The sequence below is a fragment of the Lepidochelys kempii genome, chromosome 3 (genome assembly GCF_965140285.1).
Source record: "Lepidochelys kempii isolate rLepKem1 chromosome 3, rLepKem1.hap1, whole genome shotgun sequence".
NCBI lineage: Eukaryota > Metazoa > Chordata > Testudines > Cheloniidae > Lepidochelys > Lepidochelys kempii.
In genome coordinates, this window is record NC_136382.1 from 165,449,273 (window position 1) to 165,468,281 (window position 19,009).

The window sequence follows — 19,009 nt, forward strand, 5'->3', positions numbered from 1 at the left end:
ATTTCCAAACTCAGCAACAGATATTTAAAGTATTCCTAGCTCTAACTTAATTATAGCTTTATGGTGACTACCTCAGTAGTCTACACTTATGTCATGGATCCGTGTGATCTGGTCTATCCCCCAACCTGTGTAACCAGTCCCTTGGGGGTGACCCTTTTAGTGTGCCAGTCCCCGACGGTCTACACAGTTCTGCTGGGGCAGGCCCACAGCCTCTACAACTCTGAAACTGTCTTTAGGTGGCAGATATACTTGTTTCTCTCCATGACTCCTTGCAGGAAATCCAGCCAAGCCAGAGCCCTGTGGGCAGTTTGTGTTGTACCCTTCCAGTGTGCACTGCCTATAGTAAGTATTTGCAGCAACACAAGGCAGTTTTTTTCCAAACAAGATAATTTATTAATCACCTGGAATACAGAATCTTAAATCATTAGATTAGCCTAGAGAAGCAAAGATTAAGACAGAGACATCCAGCCAAGCTGTTGTAAAGTCCATCTTGGCTCTCTCTCTGGGTAGGTCTACACATGCAGTGGTGGGTAGAGTACAGACACCACATGCCCCGCTAGAATAGGTATGAAGAGCTGTGTATAGGGTGAGGCACTTCTTAGAGGAGTAGTGCCTAAACTCTAGGTTATATGCCCTACGCAGCTCTCGATGCACCCAAGCAGTGCCTCTACCATCTGCACGGTGATTTTTAGCAGTGTAATGTCCCACTGCATTGAAACACTTCGGCAGTGGGGCGAGACAGTGGGGATCTATGCACTATGCACCGCAGTGAGTGTGAACTCAACCTGACTTTCCGTGCAGCATGTAGTTACTTGTACCCTACATCCCTCAGCAAGTGTAAACGTAGTGATGTTACTAAAATCCCGTATTAGAGTCTCCTGTCTTTTTCTGCTTATACAGATTTTAATTGTTTTCTTGTTTTTATAATACAAATAACAAATTACAAAATTCTACATGTGTATATATATTGACATACCTTTGAACAGCAGAAGAAACTACGGTGTGATAGTTATTTCCTCTATTAAATATACATTTGGCTTCTGACAATACCTCATGCATATGCTGAATATGCCAGAGTACAGTTCTGGAGGAAATTATAAACTGGGTTTGCAATCTTAATCGCTAGCCCCTGGCCCAGATCTTCAAAGGTATTTAGGTGCCTAACTCCCACTGATTTCTTTGTTACATTTTGGGGTATTGCAGAAGGACAGCAGGTGAATGAATAATAGCTGTCACAAGCGAGATTCTGGAATTTGAAATCGAATTTCTGAAAAGAGGGGGGAAAAAGCCTCATTGGATTAAATTTGGATCCAAACTTTGGCAATTTGCCATTGATATAATTACGTCCTGAATTGAGTAATAATGTCGCACCACCACAGAAATAATATATATAAGGGAATGAAATATAATATTCTGTATTTGTTAGCATGTTAGTGTTAGCCAAGTATTTCTACCAAACACACAACTATTCTATTATAGATTTTGTATATGCTGAAATAATGCAACAAGGTAGCTTTTGAGAAGGAGCAAGCTTTGTTTGACACAGTTGGAAGGACAATGCAAAATGTTTTGTATGTCTGTGATAAAATACATATTTTCTTCTTTTGTAATTATTATTTAAAAAATGTCTTAGGTACACAACTTATGAGTATAAACTCATAGTACACAATGAGGTAGGATATACATCAAGTGAGGAAGTGATTGCTACTACGTTAGCAGGATTTCCAGAGGAGGGGAGTAGCCTCACTGTGCGAACTCTTAACCATACGGCTATAGAAGTGGAATGGTCAAAACCAAGTAAGTGTACTTAGTATTTATTACATTAATTAAATATTAACCTGTCATCAGTTACCGTGATCTGCATTGCACTTTCAGGAAACAAATTCCTTATCTTGATTAACTATTGCACTCCCTGTCTCTGAAAGGGCCCTAAAGAAAGTGGAAAGAACATGAAAATTTGCTGGTTTTTTTTCTTGGTCACATATCTTTTTACTATACATTATTTTAATGAGGGGTGGGGGAAAAGAGAGAATTTAAACTTGTGGAGGTTCTTTTAAATCTATGAAGAAAGAGTACACAATGTTCTGTTATCTTTGTGCATATTTTCATCCCTTTGTATGAAGATTTACATATTCCTTCAGGATGAGTGAAAATCTGTCTGTCTACTTATTCACTTATGTTCTGCCTCTTAACATGAAGACCTACCATTACAGTAGTGGTAAACTTCATGACTTACATGCAAATGATTTTGTAAGGACTGACTGGCGATGCTCAGTGAATATAAGCTCTTTGTTTTATAATTGCATGCCTGAAGTAAGCATGCTTATAAAACCTGACAAACCTAATAGATCTGAAGCAGCTCACTGAAGTTTCATTACCTTAGTAATCTGAACCTCTGACCTTCTACATGTAGGTAATGCAATCTGGTTTTATTTTCATTCATACTTAAAAAAATTCCCAGATATCTATTTGTGAATGCAAAGGTTAAACATCAAGTGAGGGTCGTTAATAGAAAGCCTTGTTTCACTATCATCTTATTTCATTGCTAAATATGTTACACTGTGCAGATTAACTATTCTGTCTCCCTATAATGTTCCTTATTTTTGTAATATTCGTTTTTAAATCATTCTCTTGGTTTGTCAGTACCTAGGAAGACGTGAAGATAACTTGACCTGAAATCCTTCTATTAGAGGGAAAATATACTGAGAATGACTGGCTTTTAGGGACTTAGGGCCTGATCCTGCATCACTGAAATCAATGAAAATGGAAGCAGGATCAGGCCCTTAATTATGAATTTCTGCCACAGATGCAGTATGTAATCTGAAAACATCTTTGCCTTCAACTTTTGATGATGTAATCATTTTCTATCTCAGCAGGCTAGGTTGTGTTCACCTGGAAGAGCTATTGATATTTTGCCACCATCCTTCATTACAGTGCAGTGTATCATAAAGTGGCATGTGCCATTTAAAGCAATATATATCAGGGCTGGTCAAAATGTTTCTGTCAAACTTTGTCAGCTGTGGAAATAGAGTGTGGTGGCTGATCTGATCTGAAGTTGCATTGTTTACCATTGATAAGAGAATTGCTCCCCCCAAGTCACTGAGAGAAGGTCTCAGGAAGTTCACCGGAGGTACATGGAATCCCCAGTTTCATAGCTGACCCTGTACAATGAATGTTTTTCTATCTTGCAGCTAGTAATATTGTACTCAGTTTGGAAGGATAGACCTGTCTCCCTAACATCAGAGAAACATGTTAGTATTGGGGGCAAGACACAATTCAGAGAGAAATATGACCTATGTATCTGTAGGAAAACAGCTTTATTGCATATATGTACCCAACATAAGAACAGCCATATTGGGTCAGACGAAAGGTCCATCTAGCCCAGTATCCTGTCTTCCGATAGTGGCCAATTGCCAGGTGCCCCAAGGGAATGAACAGAACAGATAATCATCAAATGATCCGTTCCCTGTTGCTCATTCCGAGCTTCTGGCAAACAGAGGCTAGGGATACCATCCCTGCCCATCCTGGCTAATAGCCATTGATGGACCTGTCTGCCTGAACGTATCTAGTTCTTTTTTTAACCCTGTTATAGTCTTGGCCTTCACAACATCCTCTGACAAAGAGTTCCACAGGTTGACTGCTGCTACATTAATGGTCTAAATACTAAAGGCCAGATTCTCATTCATACTAAAGCCCCTTTCCACCTCTCTAGCAATGTAAAGGAGCCTTAAAATGGACATAAATTACATTCACACCCAGAAATTACATTCACACTGAGCACTGCCAGAGTGATGTGAAGGGGATTTGGGTAAATAAGACTTAAGCCCTGTATCTTAAATTAGTACCGCAGGAGAGCCTAATTCTGCTCCCCTCACTCATTCCCTCTGTGAGGCTAGGCATAAAGCCTATGTACCACTTGAGTAGCAAATTTCACCTATAATTAGTACCTTACTCCACAGGGAGTCCTATTAATTTTGATGTGGCTACTCACAGAGAAATATACTAGTCTGGTAAAGATGCAAAATCAAGCGATGAAGGTTTGGGGAAAGTATGGAAGTATGTTATTTCTATTTATATGGGGGCAATTTCTGAAGAATACTGTAGTGTTTTTAATAAGATAGATATCAAGGAACATTGTTTAGTCAGCAAAACAAATTCTATTGATAAGAAATTATATTTTCAATTTAATAACAGAAATCTACTGAATATGTCCTCTTTAATCTCCCAAAATATTTTTATTCGTTTATTGCTGTTTCTTTCTTTCCCAGCACTGCAAGATTTGCAAGGAGATGTTGAATATTACATCCTCTTCTGGAACTCCCCTACATATAACAATTCTCTGAGCATCCAGGCCAATGTAAACTATGCTGTCATTGGCAACTTGCATCCCAACACAGAGTATCAGGTTTTTGTTCAAGTTTTCAATGGTGTCCACAGCATCAACAGTGAAGTGGTGCACGTGACTACTTCAGATGGAGGTTGGTTCATCCTGAAAGCAGCTTGGCTTAAAATCTGAGAATGAAATTGATTGATTTTTGTTAGGGTTGAGATCAGTCATCCTTTCATTATAAAAATTTCCGGTATAAAAGGAAAAAGGACTAAAACACTAAAATGCTTAAGTGCTAGTTGTCATCAAGTGGCAGATCAATAAAATGTCCCACAGAGACAGAAGCACAAAGCTCTAATTGCGGATATTAACCCAGTTTGTTCTCATCTTCCTTTGTGTACTACGATCTATGTATACTACATTTGGAATTGAGTTCATGTCAATAAATAGTGAAATTTAAAAACAATTAATGGTTTTTAAAAAGATTTGCTCTGTGAAGCAGCGTGCTTTTGACATGACAGTCAAACGCAGGACCTTTCCTGAGTTACTAGAAATGTTAAGGTGCAAGTTCAGCCTCTGAGAAAATTTCCCTATGAGTCATTTCCAAGCCAGTTGGCTGGCGGGGGAGAGAAAAAAACACTTGTGAATCTGAAATGTGTTTGGAATGGTCTTTCTAATCTTTTTGGCTTTATAAAGTCTCATTATAAACATTATAATATCATTATCTCAGAAGCAAGTGTTCCAGGTCATTAGCAAAGCACTTTAAGTGAGGATTCCATTTCCTTGGTGATGCCAAAGGTCAGCACCTTTTGTTTATAAAATAGAATTGATCGCAAGGGCAGTTTTTCAACTGGTTAAGATGGGCTCTTAGGATAAAAATAGGTCTTTGCATAGTTATTTCTGACATGGTTTAATAATTGTGTAATTTAACGCTAAGGAAGTTTTTTTTTTAAGCGTTAGACTTCATCATTGCCTATGGTAATCAACATTCAAAACCATTTACATAATGACAATATTGCATATTGCTTCATATTGCTTGACTTACAGGCTCAGAACATCAAAGAATTTGTCACGTTCCGGCAGTGTATTTTTGTGTTAGTTTTTGCTTAAAAAGCAAAATTGCATGTTTTTTGAGAGGGGATGGGGGGCATAAAAATAATAACTGTGTGTTGGCAGTACAGATGGGTGAATAATTTATCATCATATCCCACTGGTCACATACCATTGAAGATTAACAGTATGCTGGTGGTATAAAGCATTTTACCACCAACTCTCATGGTTTCTAACTGAGAATATAATAAGCCAATTTACAGAGAACTACAGACTGTGATAACTTCATCAGAGGAAAGCAGATAAGCAGTGAACCCTTTGCTAAACCTAAATACTAATCTGCATTTGGTTAAACAAGTGCTTTTACAGAGACAGCTGGAGTTTATTCAGTTTCTTCCTTTATTTCTAGAGCCTGAGGGCATGTTCCCTCCAGAGGTTGTCATCATCAACAGTACAGCTGTACGTGTCATCTGGACATCGCCTTCAAACCCAAATGGTGTTGTCACAGAGTATTCTATCTATGTAAATAATAAGCAGTACAAGACTGGAATGAACGAACCTGGGTCCTTTCTTTTAGGAGACTTGGCTCCATTCACTATATACAATATACAGGTCAGAACAATTTTGTTTTGCAGGCTGTGCAGCTTGTATTAATTTTACATAAAATATGTGTAGTTCAGGACAAAATTGTGAATATAGGGACACACACGTCTGTATGGATATAGGGCTGGAAGTGACCTCTCTCTCTCTCTCTCTGTCCATTTCTATGAGTCAGTAATAGAGAGATGAATACATGCCATGAATGTTTGTATCTTTATATAAAAAATACTCATACACAAATAATATATATATATTATTTATTACTATTATATAATATTAGCGAGAGAGTATACATTGGTTCATATATGTATTTGTAGACATATATTTTTACACATACACATTTATTTTCAGCATAATTTTGGGTGCATAACCAGTTTTCATATTTCCTCTTTTCACCCTCAGAACTCCATTTGATTTCTCCTAAATTCCATTTGCTATGACATTAGCAAAGCCCCAATATATATATTACAAGAAGTAAAAGACTCTACTCCTACTCATTAAAAGAAAATTGCAATTGTTTTAGAAACATCAGGCATGCATAATATATCAGCACAGAGAAATAATGATATTGCATTTGTCATCCTTTTATCATCTTTTTTCCCCCTCGTCTTTCTGTGGAGGAAGCAGCACTGAGCCATGAAATCATAATGGTACTTTCTTATGCTGTTGAGAGCGACATCTTTTTCTTTCTGTCTGTCTCTGACTCCCTCTCTTCAGGTATCTATCAAAAGTCAAAACATTGTAGGCATTTCCTAGACTATAAGCTCAAGGAAAAACTTAAATATTTATCTATTTAGTGAATTGTATTGATACACTTTAGAAAGTGCGGTTTGCTGGCTCCTAATTGTAACTATTCCAGACTTAAGTTGTGTTATGTATGGAAAGGTCTTGATAGTAGTCATGTATACTCTGTTCTAAAATTTGCATCCAATTACTACATGCCATAAATAAACGTCACAGACAGGCGCTCCATAACAGATTTCTATGTTCCAGCCCCTCTGTAACAGCAAACCTCCATCCATGAATACACATATGACTTTCCCAATGCTTCCTGAAAACACATTTGTCAATAGTAAAGCAAATTCAGAGTACTGCCACACTGATGGACTCTCAGTATTAATATACCATAGACACCTTCTGTTGCTTGCAATATTAATTGTTTTCCTCTGTAGCACTTCAGCTTTCCCAATCTTTGTACTGGGCCAATGTTCAGAACAATCTATTAGGTAAAATCAGACTATTCAGCTGGGATCTTTTTTTTTTTATGTATCATTTCGCCCTCCCCACCATGCACCTTGGAAATAACATTATCTGGATGTGTGTCTGTCTTACTGCTTATGTTCATGTATGAGCTCTTGTTTGTTTCTGCTTCTATGTATTGCATGACCTCTCTGTTGCTAATGAAGGGGTGACATTACCATTCTTCACTTGTCATCTTTCTTCTATCTATTTAGATTAGTCTCAGGAACTGAAGGAGTAGGTGGTTATTTTCTTGTGAGATTTTTAATAGCAAAATATATTATTTATATAGGATTTTTCATCTTCAAAGTACAGTACAAACATAAAATAAACATCCTTGTGAGGTAAAATTGCCTACGTTTTACAGAGAAGAACCTGATAGACACTGGAAGGTGAAGTGACTTGTTTTAGGCCAGACAAAAAATCAGAGTCAAAATGAGAATTTAGAAGTTTTTGATCTCCTAGTCCAACTGCTTCTCAACATTCTGTGCCAGAGTCTCCTGTTATGAACATCAATACAAACCTGCAGTAACTGTATTGACTCCTGTGTAACTGAGAGCAGAATTTAGCACCAGATATATAAATATAGTCTTACCCTGGACAATAAAAGAGCACAATATCTGAGCACTTATCTTAAAATTATTTTTTCCTGGTTATGTAGAATTCAGTGATCGGGAAGAAAAACTACTTTAAGGGGGACAGGAAGGGTAAACAAGTAACAGTGTTAGTTAACTTCTGCAACTGGATTTTTACAAGTATCATTCTTTTGCGCCCAGGTTGAAGTCTGCACAACGTATGCTTGTGTGAAAAGCAATAAAACCCAAATTACAACCGTGGAAGATGAGCCAAAGGAGCTGTCAGCACCCATAATACACGTCCTCAGTCCAAGGTACTGTACTCTGTTTGTTTTTCTTAAGTCATAACTACTTGTTGCCACAGTGAAAAATATAATTTGAGGCTATTTCCTTCATTTCAGAATAAGGAGCATTAGAAAAATTAAAATATAGTTATAAGATCTTCCTAATCTCTTTGCAAGTGGTGGTCATTTTTGCTATTTGAGTTATGGCCAGCAGAGTGACTGAAAAAATATACCTCTGATCTTTAGCTGGCTGCATGTACCTGGTTATTGGTCATCAATTTGTGATATTACTAAATAAGAGGCAATATAAATGTAAGGCAGCTAAATGAAGGGATGTGGGAGAATGAAAATCATCAAACTTACACTGTTCGGTAAGGGGAGGGGAATGAATGTGGAAAAGAACCATTTGACACTGATAATGGAAGCTGAGGTAACTGTGAGAGAAACAGTCGCACATCATGACAATAAGAATTAATAAACCATCTTAAAAGGGGTGTGTGTCTGTGCCTCCTGAAAGCCCTGTTTGCTATCTGCGTCTCCTCTCCGTCTCTTCCCCACTCATGGGCAAACTTCTCAACAGTAATAATAGTGCTAGGCTGGACTCCAGAGGCAGCCAAGTAGTGACATACATAGTAATTCTTTTTGTTAAAAGAACCATGGTGGGAGCTAACATTATCCAAAGGAGAGGCTATAACTAATGGACATACAGTGCCAAAACATTTATCAAAATTACACCAACCATAAAACAGCCTCCTGCGTGTATGTTATTGTTGGTGTGATTTTATTACACTTCTGGGCATGGAGGGCCTGTTAGCTATGTTTCTTTTGCAGAAACAACAAAATTATCTTTTAAATAACTAAAATCTAATATCCAAGCCTTCAGAAATGGTCAGAAGAATGGATTTACTCTCCCAATTTTTAAAAGGAACTTCTGTTTGCTGTTTATCATTTCTACATTTTCCTTGAATTCTATATTTGTCTCTGAATAAGGTAATCATTGGGTGAAATTAAACTTGCTATTTTTCTGTCACACATACAGATACAGTGAAAGCTTGTTTGATGATAAGAATTCAATTCAGGATCTCATCTTTTGCCCTTGGCTTTAACTTTATGTATGCCTTTGTTGTATTGCAAACACTTATGTGTGTTTCTGCTATTATTTACAAACTAAATATGTCATAACACATGAGTGCAAAAAGATCAGAAATACCTTCCAATTTTATAACCTGTTCAGCCAGAAACAGGCTGTTTCTACATTGCCTTTTCCTGCATGTCATATTATCATCAGCTGTTCTTATATCCCAAAAGAATACTAACTACTGATCGATTGCCCGGACATGTCTGGCCGTGGCCTACATGTGCCCCGGGTAGTTCATTTATTTGCCACGGTGGATTTGCTAGAGTGGAATTTAATCAATAGCTAATTCATTAATTCTGGTCCTCGAGTATGTAGGGATTGTGCAGTATAAAAATGGCTGGCTGGCTTCAGCTTTGATTGAAATATGACAAACACAGCAGCTGACAGCTTCAGCAGGTGCTGGACTGAATATGAATTTTGCTTATTTATCCTCCATAAAGGAATAAGCTTAGGGGGGAAATTCCAGTTCGTGTAAACAAAGGGACATTTTAATATGTATCTGCCCACAGACCCAAAAAAAGGCATTTCTAGAGGATAGGGTCATGAGAAGGATGAGATATAGCACAGCTCATGCAGTTTATTGTCTTTAGTTGGAACCCTGGCAGTTTCTCCATTTCTGAATCAATTTTGGGGGCTGTATTATTGATGAGAAAGCTGTAGGATAATGTCTTTATAGCATTCACAAATAATTGTTTTCAAATTTGCCTCCATGTGCTGTATGACATAAATTATAATTTCACCCACCAACTTTTTAGAAGTCTTTCTGATAGCAGCTCCATCCAGGCTGTTCTGATGAAGGTTATACCACCGTTACCATTATGAATACCTTCTTCCCCCTCCACTCCCAACACTTAGAAACTCAGCTTCAGGCTGAAACTTGGTACAAAATGTTACAGTCCAACATTTATTTATTTTTTTAATGCCAGTCTTGAAATACAAAACAGTATGGAACCCATTCATGAACTCCTTGTTCAGTTTTTTCTCATTCTTATTCAGTCATAATTCCCATTGCAATCAAGGGTGCAATTTGCCTGAGTAAGAAGCTCAGGATTAATCCCTATGTGAGACATTTCATTTCAGTACTAGAAGCATGGTGCTCTTCTCTCACCATGCCATGCACTTTCCAGCTGACTACTGGTTTGGATAGTGGATTAATCACTTCCTCTGTTTTGAAAATCAGTTTTTGCTTTTTAAAAAACAGATTTTATTTATTTATTTATTTATTTATTTGTTGGTGTTTCAAAGATGATAAACTCAGCCCTCTGGCAAAGTAATGGCTGTGTTGCTTAATAACAACTCTGACCACTCCAGACAAGTAAGGGACAGTGCAGATGAACCCTATTGGGGATTCCATCCTGTTCTGAACTAAGAGGTTGGTGGCTGTGGTAAGGAGTCTGAGGGCTAGGGGCTACACTACAGAGAACTCCTCAGAGCTGTCTGAAAGAAATGAAAAGCCCCTTAGGTGCTTTTGGGGGAAGCAGAATTTGCAGGTGCTCATGTGGATCAACCCAGACCATGACAAATCAGTAAGAATTATCCTGAGGATCTGTGATCTTCAAACTAAAAATTCTCTAATAATAAATACTTAGCTGTATAGCACTTATAACCGGTAGCTCTTAAGGAGAAAATAACTATTTATCTGATTCCCAGTCCCAGCAAGTCTGTGTCTTGGTTATTGTGTCGTACTGCATCCCTAAATATCTAAGTACTGTTGTCCAATACAAAAGACTCCATCTGCTATGAAGAAGTGGTGCTCTAGAGAGACAATAATTCAATATATGTGATCCCTAATTAGGAATTTATTTGCCCCAACGATCACTACTAGTAAGAATAACAACAGTGTTCCCATCTTTTACCATTTTATTGTGAATCTCATAATTTTTGGTATTTTTCTTAAGGCCCCCACTCCCAAAGTCAGTGGATTATGTAAGAATCTCAGATTTCATTTTTTTTAAAAAGTAAATGTCTAGCCCTCATCCTTGAGGAGAAAAGCTTGAAAATATGAACCCTAAAGACTAAAGTCACAACCCCCAAATTACTTGTCTTTAAATCTTATAATGTTTAAGACAAACTTATGATTTTTGGATCCTTGTGGTTGTTGATACTATAATAATCAAACTCCTAATAACTAGAGCTGATCAAAATTCAGATATTTCAAATTTTTGTTTTATTCTCTATTGCAGGAGTGGGCAAACTTTTTGGGCCGAGGGCCACATCTAGGTGGGGAAATTGTATGCAGGGCTGGGGCAGGCAGTTGGGGTGTGGGAGGGAGTGCAGGGTGTGGGAGGGGGTGCGGGAACGGGCTCAGGGCAAGGGATTGGGGCAGAGGAGGGGTGTGGGTTGTATGAGGGGGCTCAGGGAAGGTGGTTTGGGTGCAGCAGGAGGCTTAGGGTAGGGGATTGGGGTGCAGGAGGGGTGCGAGGTGCAGGCAGGGGGCTTAGGGCAGGGAGTTGGGGAGTAGGGTGCAGAGGGGTTATGGCGCCGGGCCGGCGCCACTTACCTAAAGCGGCTCCAGGGTGCCAGCGGCGCACACCGGGGCCAGCGGAGGCTCCCTGCATGCCTGCCCTGGCCCCATGCTGTGCCGCTCCAGAAAGCGGCCAGAACCATGTCCCTGCGCGGCCTCTGGGGGAGGGGGAGGCACAGGGCTCTGCACGCTGCCCTTGCCACCCCTCCAGGTACCTTCCCCGAAGCTCCCATTGGCCGCGGTTCCCCGTTCCCAGTCAGTGGGAGCTGCGGGGGGCGGTGCCTGGAGGCAAGGGCAACACATGCAGCTCTCTTGCCCCCCACCCCGCGGGCCGCAGGGACATGGTGCTGGCCACCTCTGAGAGCAGCGCGGGGACTGCGGCATCAGAGGGGGCCCACGGGCCGTAGTTTGCCCACCCCTGCTCTGTCGGGGCAAAAAGTTGAAATATTTGTGGAATGGAAAATTCTGAAAACGTTTGTCAGTAATGTCTGATTAAAATGAAATATTTCAACATTCCCAAATTCCCAAAGTGTTTCAAAACATATTGTTGAGGTCAGTTTGAAATTAATATGTTCTCCTGAGGTGCTTCCTGGGAGTTGTAGTTCTGGTGCCTCATGTCTTGATTCTCTTCTGTGGGCCAGACTCCCCAGCATGAAGCATGGGTCCCTGGTTTGAACCTTAGTACGTTAGCAAAGGTGACAGCTATCATAAGTGGGGGTTGAACTCTGCTGGGCTTCAGCTGCTTGGGATGAGTTTCCTCTGTCCAGAGGAAATGTGTAAACCACAGAGCAGTGTGTAATGCATCCCCATCTGTGCCAATCCAGAGGATGTGATTCTGTTACAGCTCCCAACTACAGAGTCTGGCTCTTTAGCTCAAGCAGTGGACGCTCAAGAATCTATAGCTGTGGAGGCCCCCAGTTGAGTCTCATGGCCAAGATGACATTTGTTACACAAAGCTTATGTGCAACATAAGTCCTATTCAATCCCTGCTGAATATAAGTCTATTTTAAGTGGTGCATAGTCCTTCTTCTGATCCTCTGGACAGGGGTGAATTTCACCTGAAAAGGACACACTGAAGGGCTGAAACAAATGTATTAAAGAATTTGTGCAAGTATTTGCAGTTATTTTAAATAGTATTTGTGATGGGTTGGATCACAGAAACCCTCTTGGGGTTGCCAACTGATGTGCCAAGACTACTTCTGCCCCGCTTTCCCTGCCAGCCTGGGAGTCCAGCACCCCGTCTTGCTGAGCCAGACACACCAGTCTGCTCCAACACAGACCCAGGGTCTGAACCACGTGCCCCAAAGCTGCAGACTTAACTGAAAGCAACTTAAGAAGTGTTCCTGTCTTTAACACTCAGATGCCCAACTCCCAATGGGGTCCAAACCCCAAATAAATCCATTTTATCCTGTATAAAACTTATCCAGGATAAACTCATAAATTGTTCACCCTCTATAACATTGAAAGAGATATGCACAGCTGTTTGTGCCCCCCCCCCTCCAGGTATTAATACATACTCTGGGTTAATTAATAAGTAAAAAGATTTTATTAAATACAGAAAGTAGAATTTAAGTGGTTCCAGGTAGTAACAGACAGAACAAAGTGAATTACCAAGTAAAATAAAATAAAACCCGCAGGTCTATGTCTAAGAAAACTGAATACAGACAAAATCTCACCCTCAGTGGTGTTCCAGTAAGCTTCCTTCTACTCTGGGTCCAGCAATCACTCACACCCCCTGTAGTTAGTTTGTTCCAGTTTTTTTCAGGTATCCTTGGCGGTGGAGAGGCTCTGTTTACCCAGCTGAAGACAAAATGGAGGGGTCTCCCACGGGCTTAAATAGACTCTCTCTTGTGGGTGGAGGCCCCCCTCCTCTCTCCTATGCAAAGTCCAGCTCCAACATGGAGTTTTGGCGTCACCTGGGCAAGTCACATGTCCATGCATGACTCAGTTTTTACAGACAGCAGCCATTGCTCACCTGCTACCTTGAATGTCCTCATGTAAACTTCTCATGGAAATTGGAACCTTCCAAGATTCATTGTCCCTTAAGTGCTTCTTGGTTGGAGAAGCTGACCAAATGCCTTACTAAGGTTATTTAAAATCCAACAAGTATACAGCCAATATTCATAACTTCGAATACAATAATGCATACAAATAGGATGAATAAATTCAGTAGATCATAACCTTTACAGAGATATGTTACATGGTATATGTAGCATAAAACATATTCCAGGTATGCCATATATACATTCATAAGCCTATTTCCATAAAGCCTTATGGGGGGCACCATCACAGTATTCACTTAGCTCTAGTTGTATCTGTGTAAATAGTATAATAATAAAGTGCTTGCTTTTTAAACAGTAGCATACATTGAGCCCTACATAAGGGATAAAATGCTCAAACCATTGTACGAGGTTTTAGACGAGATTCCGCTTTACTTTAGTGAGAAATATGACTTGCAAACCTGTAAAACCCTGCACAATGCTTTGAAAATTTACCCTGATGGTCTGAGTGAAGCTCTCGAACACAAAATCATTCAGCAGTATGGCTAGAAATATTGGCTTGCCATGGTACTGCAGTGTGCAAAGACTGGAAGAGAGTCACAATGGTATGAATAAAGTTTGAAGTACTAGCCTTTCTTTCTTTTCTTCTCCCCTCTTCAGCTTTCTCTGTATATTTTCCTGCTTTTGTGGGTTTAAATCAGACCCTGGAATGTTACTTAAGTGTAGGGAGGTTGGGGTTTTTTTGATAGTTGAATATGCAGTGAATACAAAATAGCCATCTACAGAATGTGGAATTAATTCAGTGAGTCAGATGAAGACCTCAGAATAATAATAGTGACTCTACAAGTCACCTGTGAAGTTATTCCTTCATAGGTGACATTAATTCTCTCTCTGCAGATGCATATTGCTATGTGTGTTCCTCTGTTTATACCTCAAGGAAGTGAAATAATAGTGCGCTGTTATTTTTATTCTGTTAAGATGTCAAAGTTTATCGCAGCTGCTGCTGTTTGAGTGTAACTGTCTTGGTTTAAATTAATGCTAATTTATGATGTCACTGGCATTCTGACAGTGGCTGTGTAATTGGGCTATGGAGATTTTAAAAAAAAATGTATTGTGGGAATAGTAAGTACTTGACAATTTTATATACAGATAGGAGGACTGGTATGTAGCAGTCCTGCACTGCACTGCAATCTATTACCTAAGTGATAATGTCACCTGCTGTACAGTGAGAATAACACAAAACAGCCTAAATATATGTAAAGTGGTGATCATGATTGTGCTAAAATACAAAACTTTAAATTAATAACGTTTTCATTCTAAATATCCGGGTAAAAATGTTTTAGTAAGAACATTTTTAGGGAAGAGGGTGGCAATTTTATTCCTTTTAGTGGCAATTTTGAGATCTTTCCTTTGGAAAAATAGAATGCTGTTTTTAGTAATGCTGGGTCTGATCCTGGAGACAATACTCATGACTTTTTAATGGTGACCAGTGTTCCACAGACTAGACTGAATTTTTTCCTTTAATGCACTCACTCTCTTCTAAACTGGATAATCTGATGCTAAATATTGAAACCAAGGACTGGATTGTGCCTTATAGGCGCTATGTTGAATATAGTGCAGAATCACACCTTTCCCATGGGAGATCCAGGAGCCTTGAATCCTTCACACCATACATGCTTTTTTCCCCCACTTCTAGCTTTATTTCTGAATGAAAAAAGTTCAAACTTAGAATGAGGAATATTGCTTACTGAGACACATTCTAAATCTGAAGTTTTTAAAATTTGTCATGTTGAGTTATGTGACCACCAAAAAGATAAAACCGAACAATTTTGCTAATGCAGAAAAAAATACATATTTTTTCATTCTTATCTAACTCAAAGGGCTCAAAACATTGTTTTTGTTAATTAGCCAATGAGGAGGGAACAATTAGAAGACGTTTCAGACCAAAAGGAATTATTTTATGAAAGTTATTAACAAATGAAAAGATTGGTTTACAATGGAATGTCTAGCTCAACTTTGGCAATGGTGCTACTGCCCAATGCTACAATACATCCTAGAGTCATAGAAGCTGGAGATAGGAAGTATCTACTCTATTAGGTCTTCTAATCCATTCCCCTGCCAGGGTATGACTTATTCTATATTAAACTGGGCAAAATGATAGGAAATGTTCTGAAAGGAAAAATCTTATGTTAGCAGATACCTAGACTGGATAATCTAATTGGTCTTTTATAGCTCTAAGTTTTTAGGTGCTTTGTCCAGTCCTTATAAGGAGTTCATTTTCCCAAATATTATCAAATTTTGCTAGTTTGCTACTTTTTTGGCTATTAAAGATTTTGTTAATTTGACAATTTAGAAGGGGATTTTTGACACTTTTAATAATTCCACTCCATATGCCCAATATAAAAAGAAACTGCTGGAGACTTCTAACTTAATGTGAATGTCAGCAGAAGCTCAACTAAAAATAGGATTATTAAATTAATTGTTGTACCAGACATTATTCTATTTACTGTAGATCTCTTCAAATTGACTGGGCATCACCAGGACAACCGAATGGCATTGTTCTAGGATATGATCTCTTACGTAAAGCCTGGCGGCGGTGTACTGCAGCCCAGCAGCTACCGATGAACCGAAGCAATAGACCATGCCTATCACTGGAATGTAAGATACATGAAAACATCTGTGGAGACTTGTGCTATCATCCAGAGTCTAAGGTACTTGCAAATTGCATATATTTAACTTAACAGTCAAGTGCAAGATCATACATCTAGAATCAAAGAATGCAGACTATACCCTGGAAAGCAGTGACACTGAAAAGTATTTAGGGGTCATAGTGGACAAACAACTTAACATAAGCTCCCAGGCAATGCTGTGACAAAAAGGCTAATGTGATTTTTGGAATTGTGGAGAGAGGAATAGTGAGTGTAAATAAGGAGGTGATTTTTACTGCATACAGTATTGGTGAGAATGATACATACTGCATCCAGCTCTGGTGCCCACATTTAAGTACCTTTACAGGGAAAAAGTATGAGGTATTAAAGGGCTCTTTAACCTTTGGAGAAAGGCATAACACAAACCAATGCCTGGAAATTAAATTAAGCCAGACAAATTCAAATTGTTAATGAGGCACAATTTTTAACAATAAGAGTGATTAATCATTGGAACAAACTCCCCAGGAGAGTGGTGGATTCTCCACTTCTCGATGTCTTCAGATCAAGGCTGGTTGCCCTTCTGGAAGAGATGTTTTAGTCAAACATAAGTTACTGGGCTTTACAGGCATAACTGGGTGAAGTTCCGTGGCCTGTGTTGAAAAAGGAGGTCAGACTAGAAAATCTAATGGTCCCTTATAGTCTTAAAATCTATGGCAATATGAATCTTTTTCACTGAGAAATTTTCCCAGGAAAAGTATAAACTCCCTCTACTACAATTTATCCTAATCAGAAGAAATCCTGTAATTAACTAAAAAGAAAAGGAGTACTTGTGGCACCTTAGAGACTAATTTGTTAGTCGCTAAGGTGCCACAAGTACTCCTTTTCTTTTTGTGAATACAGACTAACACGGCTGCTACTCTAAAACCTGTAATTAACTAGTTAGTGTTTGTGTACCACTGCCCTTGAGTGGATACAATCAGAACTGCTCAGAGGTGTGTCAAATGCTTTATACTGCAAATAGCTAAAGGAGATACTTCATTAACTCAGGTAGTAAGGAACTGTGCTTTTTGAAGTATATGAGGATCTAAGTCCTTTCAGCACTGTCACTATAAAGTTCTAAGTAGTCATAGTGTGAAGCATAGAGATCATAGTGAAGTTTCTAGGTTTGCAATTACACTGTAGTACACGTCTATTTGAAAAAACCTCTGGGGAAGGTCATGAAGTGAAGATTAAAGCTTCCTGGTGTACATTTAACTCATTCATCATAATTTTCATGGCAAATAATTGTTTATTGGGATGATTAGGTGCCTTTCAAATTCTTCCTTGATTGAATGACTTGATTCTGCTTTACAGCAAATCTATTTAGATTCAGATACAAGTGGGTGGTTGTTTACATGATAATAATGAGCAACTCTGAATGGGACTATCATGATTTATCAGGAATATTTTTAAATTATGGTCATTTGCAGATTAATCATCATATTAGTTGCTGTTCAGGAGTTGGATCAATAGTGCAGCCAGACAGTAGGAGTCTGTAAATGGTTTTTATTGACAAATGAGGTAGAAAACTCTTAGTTTGAGGGTAAGATTTAATGTAATGAAATAATGTCCCTATTTGTCAACGCATCATTCCGCGTTCAGTGTCTAAAGCTAACTGTGTATTCACAAGATTCACTTTCAGAGGAGACAGTAATTAAGAAAGTGAGTTATATGAGGGATTCAGATCAAAATATAAATTATTCCAGCTGACACAGGTTTAGCTCTGGGTTGCATTCAATGGAGTGCCATGCACCTAGCGTTTCTGAAACCTTACTGCTGACTTATGAGCATGATTTTGTTCTGAAATGTAAATTAATTTATGGGGTTTTTTGTTTTTTACTTTTTGAGAAACAAATGTAAATGTTTAATAAAATGTAGCATGTAGCATTATTTTTAATACTTCTAGGGAGAATGTAAAGAAAAAAAATATGCGTCTACCCCTTACCTGTGCTACTTACACCGAATTATTAATACTGACTTTAAAAGATATTTTTTCTCAATGAATGTGGGTTACTTTGTTTTTCTTCACTCCATTTTCATAGTGACTCTTAGGATGGAAAATTTCAGTCTCATGTAGAGAGAGACACAAGGTGATGAGGCAATATCTTTTATTGGATCAAGTTCTATTGGTAAAAGAGACAAGCTTTCGAGCTTGCACAGAGCTTTTCTTCAGGTCTGGAAAAGGTATTCAGAGTGCTGCAACTCAATACAAAGTGGAACAGATTGTTTAGCACGTGTAGTTAATACATTCCAAGGTGAAGTGGCCCGATAACACTTCTCCAGTCATAGGATAACAAGGAGGTGCGAGGGGTAGTGGCTTACAGATTGTTGTAACCAGATATAAATCTGCTGTCTTTATTCAGACCATGATTTTTAGTGTCTAACAAAGTTATGAGTTTAAGCTCCCAGGCTCATCTTTTGAAGGTGTTGTGCAGGTTTCCTTTGAGGACAAGGACTGAGAGGTCAGATAAGCAGTGATGGTTTTGTGAAAAGTGTTTGCCCATGGGCGATGTGGTGTTTGTCTTTTATCATTTTTCTGTGTGAATTAATTGGAGTGTAATGATTATTTGGCTTCACCCACATAGTTGCTATTGGGGCATTTAGTGCACTGGATGAGGTATGGCATATGTTGCGATAGATCCAAA

At 38.8% G+C, this 19,009-nt stretch overlaps 1 protein-coding gene across 1 annotated transcript in view; it reads left to right on the forward strand.

Annotated features, from left to right (window-relative positions):
• USH2A (usherin) overlaps positions 1–19,009 on the forward strand; it is a 572,584-nt gene that overhangs the window by 404,846 nt on the left and 148,729 nt on the right. The window contains exons 43-47 of the mRNA XM_073338913.2: positions 1,634–1,797; positions 4,269–4,478; positions 5,787–5,989; positions 7,993–8,105; positions 16,190–16,388. Coding sequence (XP_073195014.2) covers positions 1,634–1,797; positions 4,269–4,478; positions 5,787–5,989; positions 7,993–8,105; positions 16,190–16,388 — 889 coding nt within the window. The remainder of the gene's footprint in view (positions 1–1,633; positions 1,798–4,268; positions 4,479–5,786; positions 5,990–7,992; positions 8,106–16,189; positions 16,389–19,009) is intronic.